The sequence below is a fragment of the Chiloscyllium plagiosum genome, unplaced genomic scaffold (genome assembly GCF_037043375.1).
Source record: "Chiloscyllium plagiosum isolate Xiang-an unplaced genomic scaffold, Cpla_swu_hap1 HiC_scaffold_21, whole genome shotgun sequence".
NCBI lineage: Eukaryota > Metazoa > Chordata > Chondrichthyes > Orectolobiformes > Hemiscylliidae > Chiloscyllium > Chiloscyllium plagiosum.
In genome coordinates this window covers 50,782,352-50,798,000 of record NW_028270159.1, presented here as the reverse complement: position 1 = coordinate 50,798,000, position 15,649 = coordinate 50,782,352, and the positions used below count along the sequence as shown (strand labels likewise).

The 15,649-nt window shown below is 43.9% G+C and overlaps 1 protein-coding gene across 1 annotated transcript in view; it reads right to left on the bottom strand.

Annotated features, from left to right (window-relative positions):
• The window catches only part of LOC122564642 (uncharacterized), a 609,322-nt gene that overhangs the window by 563,648 nt on the left and 30,025 nt on the right, over positions 1-15,649 (bottom strand). Inside the window, exons 4-7 of the mRNA XM_087998559.1 lie at positions 12,370-12,579; positions 10,295-10,475; positions 8,705-8,955; positions 2,871-3,022 (exon numbers count right to left, since the gene is read on the bottom strand). Of these exons, the coding sequence (XP_087854685.1) occupies positions 2,871-3,022; positions 8,705-8,955; positions 10,295-10,475; positions 12,370-12,579 (794 nt within the window). The remainder of the gene's footprint in view (positions 1-2,870; positions 3,023-8,704; positions 8,956-10,294; positions 10,476-12,369; positions 12,580-15,649) is intronic.

Sequence of the window (15,649 nt, the reverse complement as noted above, 5' to 3'; positions counted from 1 at the left end):
CTACATGCTACACAAATGGGATTCCAACGTACCACACTAACATAACTCTGTATATAGTACATGCCGACAGGAACCCTACAGACCATTCGAACCTGATGCCCACACACTGCACTTATGAGAACACTGCATCATCTCAGTGGTACAACATCCTGTTAATATGTAACATTTAGCCCAAACTGACCCTGGTGGGTAGTGCTTATAAATTGTAATTTTGGTTAGATACATAGAACATAGAGCTATACAGCACAGTACAGGCCCTTCAGCACTCGATGTTGTGATGGCCTTCTATCCTACTCCAAGATCAGACTAATCTATATACCCTTCACTGTACTAATTTCCATGTGCCGATCCAAGAGTCACTTAAATACCCGTGTGGGCGGCACGGTGGCACAGTGGTTAGCACTGCTGCCTCACAGCGCCAGAGACCCGGGTTCAATTCCCGACTCAGGCGACTGACTGTGTGGAGTTTGCACGTTCTCTCCGTGTCTGCATGGGTTTCCTCCGGGTGCTCCGGTTTCCTCCCACAGTCCAAAGATGTGCAAGTTAGGTGAATTGGCCATGCTAAATTGCCCGTAGTGTTAGGTAAAGGGGTAAATGTACGGGAATGGGTGGGTTACGCTTCAGCGGGTCGGTGTGGACTTGTTGGGCCGAAGGGCCTGTTTCCACACTAAGTAATCTAATCTAATCTAATCTAATCTAATCTAAACCCTAATGTATCTGACTCTACTACTATGCACCTACCACTCTCTGTGTAAAGAACCTACCTCTGACATCTCCCCGAAACCTTCCTCCAATTACCTTAAAGTTATGCCCCCTCATGATAGACATTTCCGCAATGAGAAAAAGACTCTGGCTATCCACTCTATCTATGCCTTTCAACATCTTATACACCTCTATCAAGTCACCCCTCATTCTTTGTTGCTCCAATGAGAAAAGCCCTCACTCCCTCAACCTTTCTCCATACGACATGCCCTCCAGTCCAGGCAGCATCCTGTAAATCCCCTCTGCACCCTCTCTAAAGCTTCCACATCATTCCTATAATGAGGCAACCAGAACTGAACACAATATTCCAAGTGTGGTCCAGCCAGGGCTCTATACAGCTGCAGCGTAACCTCGTGGCTCTTAAACTCAATCCCCCTGCTAATGAAAGCCAACACACCGTACACCTTTGTAATAACCGTGGCTGGCAACTTTGAGGGATCTGTGGACATGGACCCCAAGATTCCTCTGTTCCTCCACACTGCCAAGAAGCCTGCCTTTAACCCTGTAATTCAAATTTGACCTTCCAAAATGAATCACTTCACACTTTTCCAGGTTGAACTCCATCCGCCACTTATCATCCCAGTTCTGCATCCTGCCAATGCCCCATCACAATCTACAACATCCCTCCACACTATCCACAACTCCATTGACTTTCACATCATCGGCAAACTTACTAACCGACCCTTCCATTTCCTCAACCAAGTCATTTATAAAAATCACAAAGAGCAGAGGTCCCAGAACTGATCCCTGTGGAACCCCACTGGTCACCAAGCTCCAGGCTGAATACTTGCCATCTACCACCACCCTCTGTCTTCTATGGGCCAGTCAATTCTGTATCCAGACAGACAGGTTTCCCTGTATCCCATGCCTCCTTACTTTCTGAATGAGCCTACCACGAGGAACCTTATCAAATGTATTGCTAAAATCCATATATAACACATCCACTGCTCTGCCTTCATCAATGTGTTTTGTCACATCCTCAAAGAATTCAATAAGGTTTGTAAGACATGACCTGCCCCTCACAAAGTCATGCTGACTATCTCTAATCAGACTATGGTGTTACAAGTAATCATAAATCCTGTCTCTCAAAATCCTCTCCAATACTTTGCCCATCACTGACGCAAGACTGACTGGTCTGTAATTGCCAGAATTGGCGCAGCAGGTCAGGCAGCATGTGGAAGTGTGTGTGTGTGTGGGGTGGGGAGTGGCGGTTGTGGGTGTCTGTGAGAGTGTATGTGTGTGTGAGCGTGAGTGTATAGGGGTATAGGTCTTTGAGAGGGTGTGCATGTGAGTGTATGTGTGAGCGAATGAGAGAGGGTCTGTGTGAGGGTGCGCATCTGTGGGAGTGTGTGTACAGAAGTCTGTATGTGTGTGTATGCGCGTGCATGTGTAGGAATGTCTGTGTGTGTGCATCTGTCTGTGTATGTGCGTAGTGTAGTGGGGTCACCTGTTGGGTGGACACACACACACACACACACACACACACACACACACACACACACACACACCGCCACCCCCCACCCCCATATGCACACACCCACTTACACATATAAGTTTGTGGGGTGAATTTGTACTTGCAGAATTACGTTTTACTTTGCTCAAAAACTGCATGAATCCATGTAAGATTCTATAAATCCCTTTTTTAGATTAGAATCAGTGTGCCCATTGTGGCACAGACAGTCTCACACAGGGCAGGTCACATCTTCAATGCATTATCTGGCCCGACATGACACCAATTGTTAAAGTTCACTTGAGAATGTAACTTTAAAAATGTTTTGCGATTTACACATGAAAGAACTGAACATGGTCATTCTAAAAGATGAGAGACTTAACAAACAATCCAGGTCTTTTTCAATATATAATTTCAGTTACATCACACTGTAAACTTCTACTATAAATTCTGTGTCTTACAATCTTATTCTCCACAACCACCTGATGAAGGAGCTGCGCTCTGAAAGCTAGTGCTTCCAATTAAACTTGTTGGACTATAACCTGGTGTTGTGAGAGTTTTAACAGTAAAATAATGAGAAAGCTAAGTGCAGCAGTCACTCTCCCCATTTCTAACTAGCTATCTTTTGTAATCCTGTATACTGAATTCAGCAAGGTACCTGATGGATAAAGCATGACTCTCATATCCAGAGTATCGGTCCCGGGCTTCCTGTTCACTCTTCTCCAGGATTGCGAGCAGCTCAAGGTAGTATCGAATGGCTTCTTCCGGGCAGCCAGCTGTCATATGCGCTTCAGCAAGACCTGCACAGCACTGTAACATAAATCCAGATAACAACTTACATATGGCATAGCAGACAGTGAAGAAGTTTTTCTAAGGTTACAAAGAGATCTTGACCAAATGGGTTAGCACTGCTGCCTCACAGCACGAGGGTCCCAGGTTCGATTCCAGCCTCGGGAAACTGTGTGGAGTTTGTACATTCTCCCCATGTCTGCGTGAGTTTCCTCCGGATGCTCCGGTTTCCTCCCACAGTCCAAAGATGTGCAGGTCAGGTGAATTGGCCATGCTAAATTGCCCGTAGTGTTAGGTGCATTAGTCAGAGGGCAATGGGTCTGGGTAGGTTACTCCTCGGAGGGTCGGTGTGGACTGGTTGGGCCGAAGGGCCTGTTTCTGCACTGTAGGGAATCTAATCTAACCTAAATGGGCCAGTGGGCTGAAAAATCACAAGTGAAATTGAATCTGGATAAATGTGAGGTATTGCATTTTGGTACAACAAACGTTATACAATTAATGAAAGAGCCTTGGGTAGCAGAACATAGAACTGTACAGCACAGTACAGGCCCTTCAGCCCTCGATGTTGTGCCAATCTTTTATCCTCTAAGATCAGGAGAAAGTGAGGACTACAGATGCTGGAGCTCAGAGTCAAGGGTGTAGTGCTGGAAAAGCACAACAGGTCAGGCAGCATCTGAGGAGCAGAAGAATCAATTTTTCAGGCATAAGCCTTTCATCGGGAATGGTTAATGCCCGAAACGTCGGTTCTCCTGCTCCTCAGCTGCTGCCTGACCTGCTGTGCTTTGCCAGCACCACACTCTCAACATCCTCTAAGATCAGACTAACCTATATACCCTTCATTGTACTAACTCCCATGTGCCTATCCAAGAATGTTCCTTATGTCTCTGACTCTACTCCCACCGCTGGCAGTGCATTCCACGCACCCACCACTCTCTGAGTAAAGAATCTACCTCTGACATCTCCCCTAAACCTTCCTCCAATCACCTTAAAATATGCCCCCACATGATAGACATTTCCGCCCTGGGAAAAGTCTCTGGCTATCCACTCTATCTAAGCCTCTCAAAATGTTGTAAACCTCTATAAAGTCACCTCTCATGCTTCTTCGCTTCAGTGGGAAAAGCCCTCGCTCCCTCAACCTTTCTTCATAAGACATGCCCTCCAGTCCAGGCAGCATCCTGGTAAATCCCCTCTGCACCCTCTCTAAAGCTTCCACACCTTTTCTATAATGAGGCGACCAGAACTGAACACAATATTCCAAGTGTGGTCTAACAAAGGCTCTATAGAGCTGCAGCATAACCATGTGGCTCTTAAACTCAATCCCCCTGCTAATGAAAGCCAACACACCAAACGCCTTCTTGGGTGGCAGCTTTGAGGGATCTGTGGACGTGGACCTCAAGATCCCTCTGTTCTTCCACGCTGCCAAGAAGCCTGCGTTTAACCCTGTATTCTGTATTCAAATTTGACCTTCCAAAGTGAATCACTTCACACTTTTCCAGGTTGAACTCTTATCTGCCACTTATCAGCCCAGTTCTGCATCCTGTCAATGTCCCATTGCAACCTACAATAGCCCTCCACATTATCCACCACTCCACCAACCTTCAGGTCATCGGCAAACTAACTAACCGACCCTTCCACTTCCTCATCGAAGTCATTATAAAAATCACAAACAGCAGAGGTCCCAGAACAGATTCCTGCGGAACATCACTGGTCATCGAGCTCCAGGCTGAATACTTTTCATCAACTACTACCCTCTGTCTTCTACGAGTCAGCCAATTGTGTACACAGACAGACAGGTTTCCCTGTATCCTATGCCTCCTTACTTTCTGAATGAGCCTACCATGGAGAATCGTATGACACCTTGCTAAAATCCATGTATAACACATCCACTGCTCTGCCTTCATCAATGTGTTTTGTCACATCCTCAAAGAATTCAATAAGGTTTGTGAGGCATGCCCTGACCCTCACAAAGCCTTGCTGACTATCTCTAATCAAACTATGGTTTTCCAAGTAATCATAAATCCTGTCTCTCAAAATCCTCTCCAATAGTTTGCCCATCACTGACGTAAGACTGAATGATCTGTAATTCCCAGGATTATCCCTATTTCCTTTCTTGAACAAGGGAATAACATTTGCCACTCTCCAATCATCTGGTACTACTCCAATGGACAGAGAGGACGCAAAGGTCATCGCCAAAGGCTCAGCAATCTCTTCCCTCGCTTCCTGTAGTAACCTAGGGTAGTGTTGTAGAACAGAGAGACCGAGATGTGCAGGTACATAATTCTTTGAATTTTGCATCACATATAGATATGGTGGATAAAAGGTAGTTTGGCAAACGTGCCTTCATTGCTCAGTCCTTTGAGTATAGGAGTTGGAAAATCATGTTGCAGTTGTACAGGACTGGTCACCTAGATTTTGGAAGGATATTATCAAGCAGAAGGGTCAGAAGAGATTAACCATGATATGGAAGGGTTGAGTTATAAAGAAAGGCTGGATAGGCTGAGACCTTTTTCACTGAGCATAGGAGCCTGAAAGGAGACCTGATAGAAGCTTATAAAATAATGAGAGGTATAGGCAATCTTTTCCCTCGGGTGGGGTATTTCAAGACCAGCAGACACATTTTTTAGGTGAGAGGAGAGAGATTTTAAAATGACGAGAGGCTTTATTTTTCACACAGAGGTGATTCACATGTGGAATAAGCTTTCCGAGGAAGTGGTGGATGTGGGCACAACGTGTCATGGTAGTATCCATGTTGACACTCTGACACGTCTTGCAGTGGTTGACAGGACAGGGTTGTACAGTATTGTGGTTGATGTTCCCCTGAAAGCTGGACAGTTTGCTGCGAACGATGGCCTGTTTCAGGTTCGGTGGTTGTTTAAAGGCGAGAAGTCGAGGTGTAGGGAAGGTCTTGGCGAAGTGCTCATCCTCTTCGATAATGTGTTGCAGGCTGCGAAGAACATGGCGTAGTTTCGCAGTTCCTGGGAAGTATGGTCACGGTTGCATCCCATGTCTACCTCCTGAGGAGGTCATTACAGTTTCTTGTTGTGGCACGTCGAAACTGTTGGTCGATGAGTTGAGCATCGTACCCTGTTCTTATGAGGGCATCCTTCAGCACCTTCAGGTGTCCGCTGCGTTCCTCCTCATCTGAACAGATCCTGTGGATGCGTGGAGTTTGTCCATAAGGGATGGCTGTTTTTATATGCTTCGGGTGGAAGCTGGAGAAGTGCAGCATCCTCCCTTCGTTGTCCAATACTTTTTGGGAGCAGAGAAACTACACAATGTCCTTCGCAGCCTGCAACACCTTATCGATGAGGATGAGCACCTCGCCAAGACTTTCCTCACACCTCCATTTCTCGCCTTAAACAGACCATTGCCCAGTCTTCAGGACAACATCAACCACAAGACCTTGTCATGGCAACCACTGCCAGACATGTCAGAGTGTCGACACAGATACCACCATAACACGTGTACATGGCAGGTACTCATGTTACTCTGCCAATGTTGTCTACAGGCAAGGATGCCAGAGGCATGGTACATTGGCGAGACCAAGCAGCCAAAGAACACCGGATGAATGGACACTGCGCAACAATTACCAGAAGCGATGTTCCCTCCATTGGAGAACACTTCAGCGGTCAGGGTCATTCGGCCTCAGGTCCTCCAAGGCAGACTCCGGGATACACAACAAATATAGTGGCCGAGCAGAGGCTGATAGCCAAGTTCAATACCCGTAAGGATGGTCTTAACCGGGAGCTTGGGTTCATGCCACACTACAGGTGACTGCACAACACCGCAAGGATCCATTTTGGGCCACTGTTGTTTGTCATTTTTATAAATGACCTGGATGAAGGTATAGAAGGATGGGTTAGTAAATTTGCGGATGGCCCTAAGGTCAGTGGTGTTGTGGACAGTGCTGAAGGATGTTGCAGGTTACAGAGGAACATAGATAAGCTGGGCTGAGAAGTGGCAAATGGAGTTTAATGTGAAAAAGTGTGAGGTGATTCACTTTGGAAGGAGCAACAGGAATAAAGAGTACTGGGCTAATGGTAAGATCCTTGGTCATATAGATAAGCAGAGGGCTCTCAGTGTCCATGTACATAGATCCCTGAAAGTTGCCACCCAGGTTGATAGGGTTGTTACGAAGGTATACGGTGAGTTAGCTTTTATTGATAGAGGGATTGAGTTTCGGAACTGCGAGATCATGCTGCAGCTGTACAAAACTCTGGTGCAACCGCACTTAGAGTAATGCACTTGGAGTAATGGTCAACGCATTATAGGAAGGATGTGAAAACTTTGGAGAGGGTTCAGAGGAGATTTACTGGGATGTTGCCTGGTATGGAGGGACGGTCTTATGAGGAAAGGTTGAGGTATTTGAGACTGTTTTCGTTAGAGAGAAGGAGGTTGAGAGGCGACTTAATTGAGACATACAAGATAATCAGAGGGTTAGATCGGGTGGACAGTGAGAGCCTTTTTCCTCGGATGGTGATGGCTAGCACGAGGAGACATAGCTTTAAAGTGAGGGGTGATAGATATAGGACAGATGTCAAAGGTAGTTTCTCTGCTCAGTAGTAGGGGCATGGAATGCACTGCCTACAACAGTAGTAGACTTGCCAACTTTAAGGGCATTTAAATGGTCACTGGATAAACAAATGGATAAAAATGGAATAGTGTAGAATAGATGGGCTTCAGATTGTTTCATCAGGTTGCCGCAATATCGATGATAAAAGGGCCTTTACTGCACTGTAATATGTTCTATGTACATTATACACTCTCACACACACTCTTACATACTCACACAGACCCTCTCTCATACACTCGCACTCTCTCAGGCACACACATACACCACCAACACTCTCACCGATGCACACACCGTCTCACAGGCTTGTACTCCGTCACACTCATGCTCACACTCTATCAAGCACACACACACACAAACGCATACTCTCACACGCAATCAGTCCATGTGACATTTTATAAGTTCCTACTTTTGAAATAGAACCAGTCTGTCTCAAGGTCAGGATCCAGTCAGATTCTAACCTCACACCTTTAATGCACTGTCTGAGCTAAGGTGACACTTTTATTATATAACCTTAAGTTATTTCGAGAATGTGACTTGAAAGAAATTCTAGGATTTACATATTAATGAACTGAAAACTGCAACCCATTCTAAAAGATGAAAGACTTAACAGCAATCTAGGTTTGTTGAATATATCATATCAATTGCACGACACTGTGATCTTTTGCTATAAATTCTGCGATTTTGGATCCTGCCCCACAGCTACCTGACGAAGGAGCAGCACTCCGAAAGCTTGTACTTCCAAATAAATCTGTTGGACCATAACCTGGTGTTGTGTGATTTTTAAAACTGGGTTAGTTTAATCTGGTTAGATTGAGCGAGATGTGATTTTCAATAGGTGTAAACATAGTAATCACCTATATAGATGACAAAGAAGATTTATCCTAATTAGCAACAGCTAATCCTCCAGTTCTGAACATAGTTGCAATTGCGAAATCGACCTGCATTGACAATGAGGTCCCTGGCTGCAAGAGTAGGCGATTTAGAAATACGGAATGCTACTGATGCCCATAGAACTGCACCCCATCATGAGTTAAGAGAGAAAAGCAGAAAATCTGGCAACACTTGCGGACAGAGAAACAGGATTAATGTTTCAGGTCTGTAACCTTCTAGCAGAACTTAGCAGTTTGTACCTTGATTTGCTCTTGAGTGCTGCTCAGCTTGACTGCCAACTTCAGACAGTTTTCATAGGCTGTTTTGGCCATGTCCTTTTGGTTTGTTGCTGAATAACAATTCGCATGGATCAGGTGGAACTGCATGCGGACTGAATCACTCATTATTGACTGACAAAGCTGTACAGCTGAGCTGACCAGCTGAATGCAGAGCTCATGTAGTGCAGCATCACAGAGCAGGTACCCAATCTTCAGAAGCAGCTCGTCGAGACCTAAACAGCAGTCAAACAGATATTTCAAGAACGGCAAAAACTACCATGACTTACAATTTACTTAGCTTTCCAAAGCAGAGTCCCTCGATCAGTCCCCGTGTGCCTTTGGAAGCTGGCAATCATACGCGGCCCAGACAGATCACTTGTCATGCTCCCCATGTGGCAACAGGCCCACCATAAGCTGGCTTCATCCTGGCAATAGCAGGATGAGGCCACGAACAAATAGCTAATTATCTAGCCCAGGATTGATCAGTAATGTAAAAACAGAAAAATAGGAAAAAGAAGCAGAAGTAGCTCCATCAGCTCCTTGAGCCTGCCCCACCATTCACCTAGGTCACTCATGATCTTCCACCCAACAGAACTTTCTCATACTATTCCTATATCCAGTGACACACTTCATATCATAAATCTATTGACCATATCTGATTAAATGCCCCAAAGCCTCAAATCTTCCACAAGACTGGGCAGACAATTCTCCCTGCTGGGTGAGAGACAGGAAAGCCTGACTGAGAGAGAGATGGGAGGTATACCTCACTAAAACAAGTGTGTTTTAGTGAGGATTAAAATTCAAGGAAATAGTTTTATTAGGAAGAAAGCTTTCATTCAAGATTATGAAGTTTTCAGAAAAAAGCCTTTAATAATATTGGTTAAATCGTCAACTGTAGAGAGTCTCAAGAGTCATGTGTTGGGGTATGGGCTGTGATGAGGTCAGGGGGTCGGAATTCAGGTTGTGATGGGGTCAGGGGGTTGGGGAAGGGGTCAGAGGGCTGGGGGATGGGCTGTGATGGGGTCAGGCGATTGGCTGTGATGGTTGCAATGAATTCTTTGTCTTGTCAGTTTGTTTACTTATGTTATCATGCAAAGGAATATGGAGACAAAATCTGGATATGCTCCTTGTTGCTCAAGGTGTGCATCCATCCATCCACAGTGACAAACACCAGCACCAGATAAATAGCTGCCAGGCCGTGATGGAGAGTCACATGTTATCGAACTACAACATGGGAAGATGGCAACATCAGAAGTGATGACTCCTAGCAGGAAACCACGTGAAAATGAGGAATTCCATCCCACGAGTTGGCTCCATTTTGCCTGTTCTAAAGTGCCATCAGACTGAACTCACTGCATTTCATTTTACAAACAATAAAAGTTAACTTACTCGTATCATGGACTGGAACACTGACAAATGGCAGTATCAAAAGCAGGCCTCAGCTACTCTTCCTAGCATTGCTGGTTTCATGTCAGTGCAGTGTTAGACACCGGACAAAGAGTGAACTGTATCTATAGTCCTGTCTATTGGACAGAATGATTTGGATTATAATATTAAGCGAGGGCTCTGTACCTTTCTCATCACAGCACTTGTCGTGTGTTTCAATCTTACACAGCTTCTTGGTGGCTTTGTAAAGGTCTATCACAATCTCATTCCGATGCATTGAATCAAGCTCCAAACAGCGAAGTAGAGACTGGAAAGCCTTTTGGAGATGGCCAAGGTATCTGTTAGCCAGGAACAGCAAATAATGATTCTGCAATGGAGGATGAGAAAGAAGTTATCAGCACAGTAACAGACAAGGATTCAGAGAGTTGTATTGTCTGAGTAATCAGCTATGGCCTTCCGTTCAAATGGATTTAAATATCAGAAAGGAAGAGGCAAATATTCTCTCACTCCTTGTCCAAGCATTAGACAACCAAACCTGTACCTGATTAACCAGGCTGTCTTGTCATTGATTACATTCAAGGTTAAGGCGAATAATGCTTTGAAATCTAAGGAAATTAGAAATACAGGGATCAGCACAAATAAGGATGCAGTTACCATTGTGACTATCCGCTTTGTTGTAGTGTTCTTTCAGACCCTTGGTCTGAGGGTTGTAGACAGCAGGTTCAATGACAGTCGGAAAGAACCCCTACAGTATGGAAACAGGCCCTTCAGCCCAACAAGTCCACACCAAACCTCCCAAAAATAACATACACTTACCTCTGACTAATGCACATAACCTACACATCTCTGAACACTATAGGCAATTTAGCATGGCCAATCCATCTAACCTACACATCTCTGAACACTATAGGCAATTTAGCATGGCCAATCCATCTAACCTACACATCTCTGAACACTATAGGCAATTTAGCATGGCCAATCCACCTAACCTACACATCTCTGAACACTATAGGCAATTTAGCATGGGGAGAATGTGCAAATTCCACACAGACAGTCGCCCGAGGCTAGAATCGAACCCAGATCCCTGATATTGTGAGGCATCAGTGCTAACCACTGAACCACCATGCTGCTCTTGTTAGAGATGAACATGCAACTGCTTAACTGTAACCTCAACAGTGTGTGAAGGTTTCTATCAGCTTCTGCTGCTAACTTACACCTGTTGTCTGTGCCAATGCAAGTACTGCAGTTTCTAAAAAATTAATGCTTTCCTTGTTGTTGAGAGTTTAATTTAACACAGTGGTGATGATTATTGAGGATATTGATGAATTCTTCTAATTCTGCTTCTGCTAAAGTGCAAATTCCCCACATGACAATACAAATCCAAAAGGTATGAGACTGTTTTACCTAATAGAGGAATTAGTAAGAGGTGATAGAGAACCCTTCAAAACCAAAAAAAAAAAGACCATGAAAATAAAAATAAAGCCTTTAAGAAAATCTTAAGAGAAGGCTTCAAAACAGAAAATGGATTCCCTCACCAACTATATTGGGAGAGTCGGGGGTACAGGGAGGCAGTTGGGAGAGGTGGTATCGCCATGTAATGCTAAATCAACAGACAGCTACCAGTGCCATCTAATACAACTACAAGGTATACTTCTTCCAAGCATTTACCATAGACTGGCACAGAGCTGGCCAGCTGCAGCCTCAGGTCTACTGGTGAGTTTCCTTTCTTTGTACTTTGGTTGTCACTAGCTAACCCATTGTGCCTTTGGTGTTAACGGAAGCTGCCAAGGAGTTGAAATGCCTTGCAGAGCCCCTTTTCTCTGTAATACTCACTTTAATTTTCTTCATTCCCTAAATTTCGTAGACACTGACATTTGAACCCAGATTTGTACCACATTTTATGAATAATGAAGTAAAGGGCTAGTCCAGGAAGATTGAGTGCTGTTAATACAATACAAGAGGCTGCCACAACTTCATCCACTATGTATGACTAACACAGTCGGCGGCTGGAACTCTAACATCATGACTATTTGTTTGGTGATGGTAAAGGAACATGGTGTTTACAGGAAAAATGGTGCTATGTCGACCCAATGGCAGTTGTAAACTAGGTCATGGGCAGGTAGCTGGAACCAGAATTCCTGAGGAATGACCAGGAGTTTTAATTTGCACAGACACAGAATGAGCTTTCATAGAGCTCTTTCCCCATAACGTTTCAACTAGTAAAGTGTATTTTCTCAACATGCGTTTCCAAGAAACCTGACCTGTGGAGCCTCTGGCCGGATCTGTATCAGGAATTCTCCGTCCAACCTTGCAGCCTCATATTGTTTCATCTGAATGAATGCCAAGGCACGGCATGACAGTAACTGGCAATCCTTGGCATCCAGCATTAGCCCCTGGGTGTAATATTGCACAGCCTCCTCATAGTTCTCTTTTCTTAATGCTTCATCTCCTTGTGCCTGCAGACATGCAACCTGTAACAAACACACTGTTAGCAGCAGGCATTCAGCCAGCAGCCTTCCCACAATTACTGTTTACCAGTCACCTTCAGCTCTTACTGAAGGGCAGTGGTATACCAGACTGGACCAGTTACAGTTTTATACAGAAGTAAACTCAGTGCATTAAGAGAAACAGCTTTATATTTCATTAAACAACATTCTGCTGTTAAACTCATATTATACATATCTAATATGACACCACTCTCAAAACACCAAAAGGCCAATTATCAGAACACAACACCCCAAAATACACACACAGTAAAACTCAAGTCTGATTTGGCACTGGCCAGGGTATATTGTGTGTAGCCTGGAAGAACACTCATTCTTAAACATCTATTTTTGTGGGGCCAACAAGCTCCCACATGACAGTCCTTTAAGAATAGCTGGTAGATCCTTAAAAAAAGAGTTGGCAGGCTGTATGTAGTGCAACATGGATCAATGCTGGATCCCCAATTACTTACAAGCTATATCAGTGATTTGGATGATGGACCATGTAGCTAAATTTACTAATGAAAGAAAATAAATTGGATAACACGTTGTCCAGAGGAGTTAGAGAGCCTGCAAAAGGATATAGACAAGTTTAATGAGTGGACACAAATTTAGCAGAAGGAGTGTCACCTCAGTAAATGTGAACTTGTCCATTTTGGCAGGAAAACTAGAAAAGCACTTCCCTGTTTAAAAGGCATCTGAGACGATATCTGAAATATTGTGTACAGTCGTGGTTTCCTAACCTGAAAAAGTTATAATTACATTAGAAGCAAGTTGGAGAAGTTTCAATTCAATTCACTCTGAGGATGTTTATCTTATTAGAAAAGTTGAACAGGTTTGGCTTATTTATATTGGAGTTTAGAAGAATAGATAATGATCTAATTTAAAATAATTGGATCTTGAGTGGACCAAATAGGGTGGAGACCAGGATGAAAATTCCTCTTGTGGGGCAGATGAAAGCTAGGGATCTTAGTTAAAATCAAAACAGAGTTGAGGGGGACAAAGGTCAGTCTCTCCAAAGGTCATGACAATGTGAATTCTCTTCCTCAGAAAATAGTCTGGGCCCTTAAACACATCCAAGGCTGATTTCGAGTTTTGCTTGTCAAGGGGGTCGAGGGTTATGGAGGCAGACAGGTAAGTAGAGCTGAAAAAAAAAACCAGATCAGTCATTTTCTTATTGAATGATGGAGCAGAGTTGGAGAGTCAAATAGCCTACCCCTGCTGCTATGTCCCTTCCCAAGAAGTAGCCACACTGTCATCCACATTGAATGTGCCTCTTTATACCAGCTTCCAAATTCTTCCTGGTGCCATGCCCTAGTGAGCATTTTCTTTACTTATTCATCCACAGAATGAGGGTATCACTGGCTAAGCCAACATTTAGTGCCCATCCCTAATTTGCCAAAGGGCAATTAAGAGTCAACGACATATCTGGAGTTACATGTAAGCCAGACCAGGTAAGGTTGGCAGTTTCTTTCCCTAAAGAATATTAGTGAACCAGGTATTTTTGAAAATTGATTCATGGCTATCATTAGATAATGAATTTAGTTTTTTATAATTGAATTCAAATTTCACCATCTACACGTGGCAGCATTTGAATCCAGGTGTCCAGAACATTTCCCATCTAGATTAACCACCCAGCGATAACCGCATTAGGCCATCACCTTCAAATATAAGAAGATGGAGCAAATTACATGGTTCAGGAAACGGAGCAGGAGTGAGAGTTTTTTTTAAATTGTTCACGGGACAGGATGGTTGCTGGCTAGGCCAGTATTTACTACCCATTCAAGTTTCCCTGGAGAAGCTGATGGGGAGTAGCTTTTTTGAATATAAAGTCTATGGGATATAGGTATGCCCACAATGCTGTTAACATTTTCAGGCAGCGACATTGATATATTTCCAAGTCAGAATGGTGTGAGGATTTAAGGAAATCTTGCAGGTAGTGGTACTACCGTGCATCTGCTGCTCCTAACCTTCTTTATGGCAGTGGTCATGGTTTTGGAAAGTGCTGTTGAAGGAACTTGGCGAGTTTCTGCAGTGCATCTTGTAGCTGGCACACACTGCTGCCACTGGGTATTGGATGGGGTGCCAATCATATGGGCTGCTTTGTCTTGGATGGTGTTAAGCCTGTTCAGTGTTGTTGATGATGCACGTTTCTAGATAAGTGAGGGGTATTCCATCAGAATCCCAATTTAAACCTTATACATGATGGGCAGACCTTAGGGAGTCAGGAGGTGATTTACTTGCTACAGGATTCCTTGCTCTTGTAGCCACAGTATTTATATGGCTAGTCCATTTCAGTTTCTAGTCAATAGTGTTCTGAAGTTGAAGGCATGTACTGTACCTTTAAGAGAGAGTGAATGCTGTTTTGCACTGAGAGTTTACAAGCACCTGTGATATGATTAGCTAGCTGCCTCAGAGTATACTGGAAAATTGAAAATATGTAAGATTTGGCTGTGAAATAGATACCTGAGTTGGATGCTGTTTTGACAACAATTCAATTTAACCAATATTTTAAATTACACCCCAAGACACTAAAACCCAATCGCGTTTGAATTTACTGTTTTTGCCAACCTCGAACCAATGAGACGATCCAATCTTTTGGGTATAAAAACCGCAGGCATTTTAAAAGTCAGAGAGATCAACTTTCATCGACAGAGTAACTTCCATAGAAAGAATAACTGCCATCAAGAAAGACTGCCATTCAAAAATACTCCCTAGCAAAGATCCTTTTCTCATATGAAACATTTCACAGTAAAAAGACAGAAGGCTACCCAGGGAGATCTTCAGACAAAAGACAGACAGACACCGACGATGACAGCCACTGTATGGTTTTGAAATTAAGTTGAGGTAATAGCCCTTCACTCCCCCAGAACATCTTGACACCAAGAACAGCTACATAAGAATCCTACTCATTGACAGTTCAGCCTTCAACACTATTATCCCCTCGAGACTGATTACTAAACTTAGTGATTGCGGGCTAAGCCCCACTCTCTGCAACTGGATCCTCAGTTTCCTGACCCACAGGCCACAATCAGTGAAGATTGGGGACAATATTTCA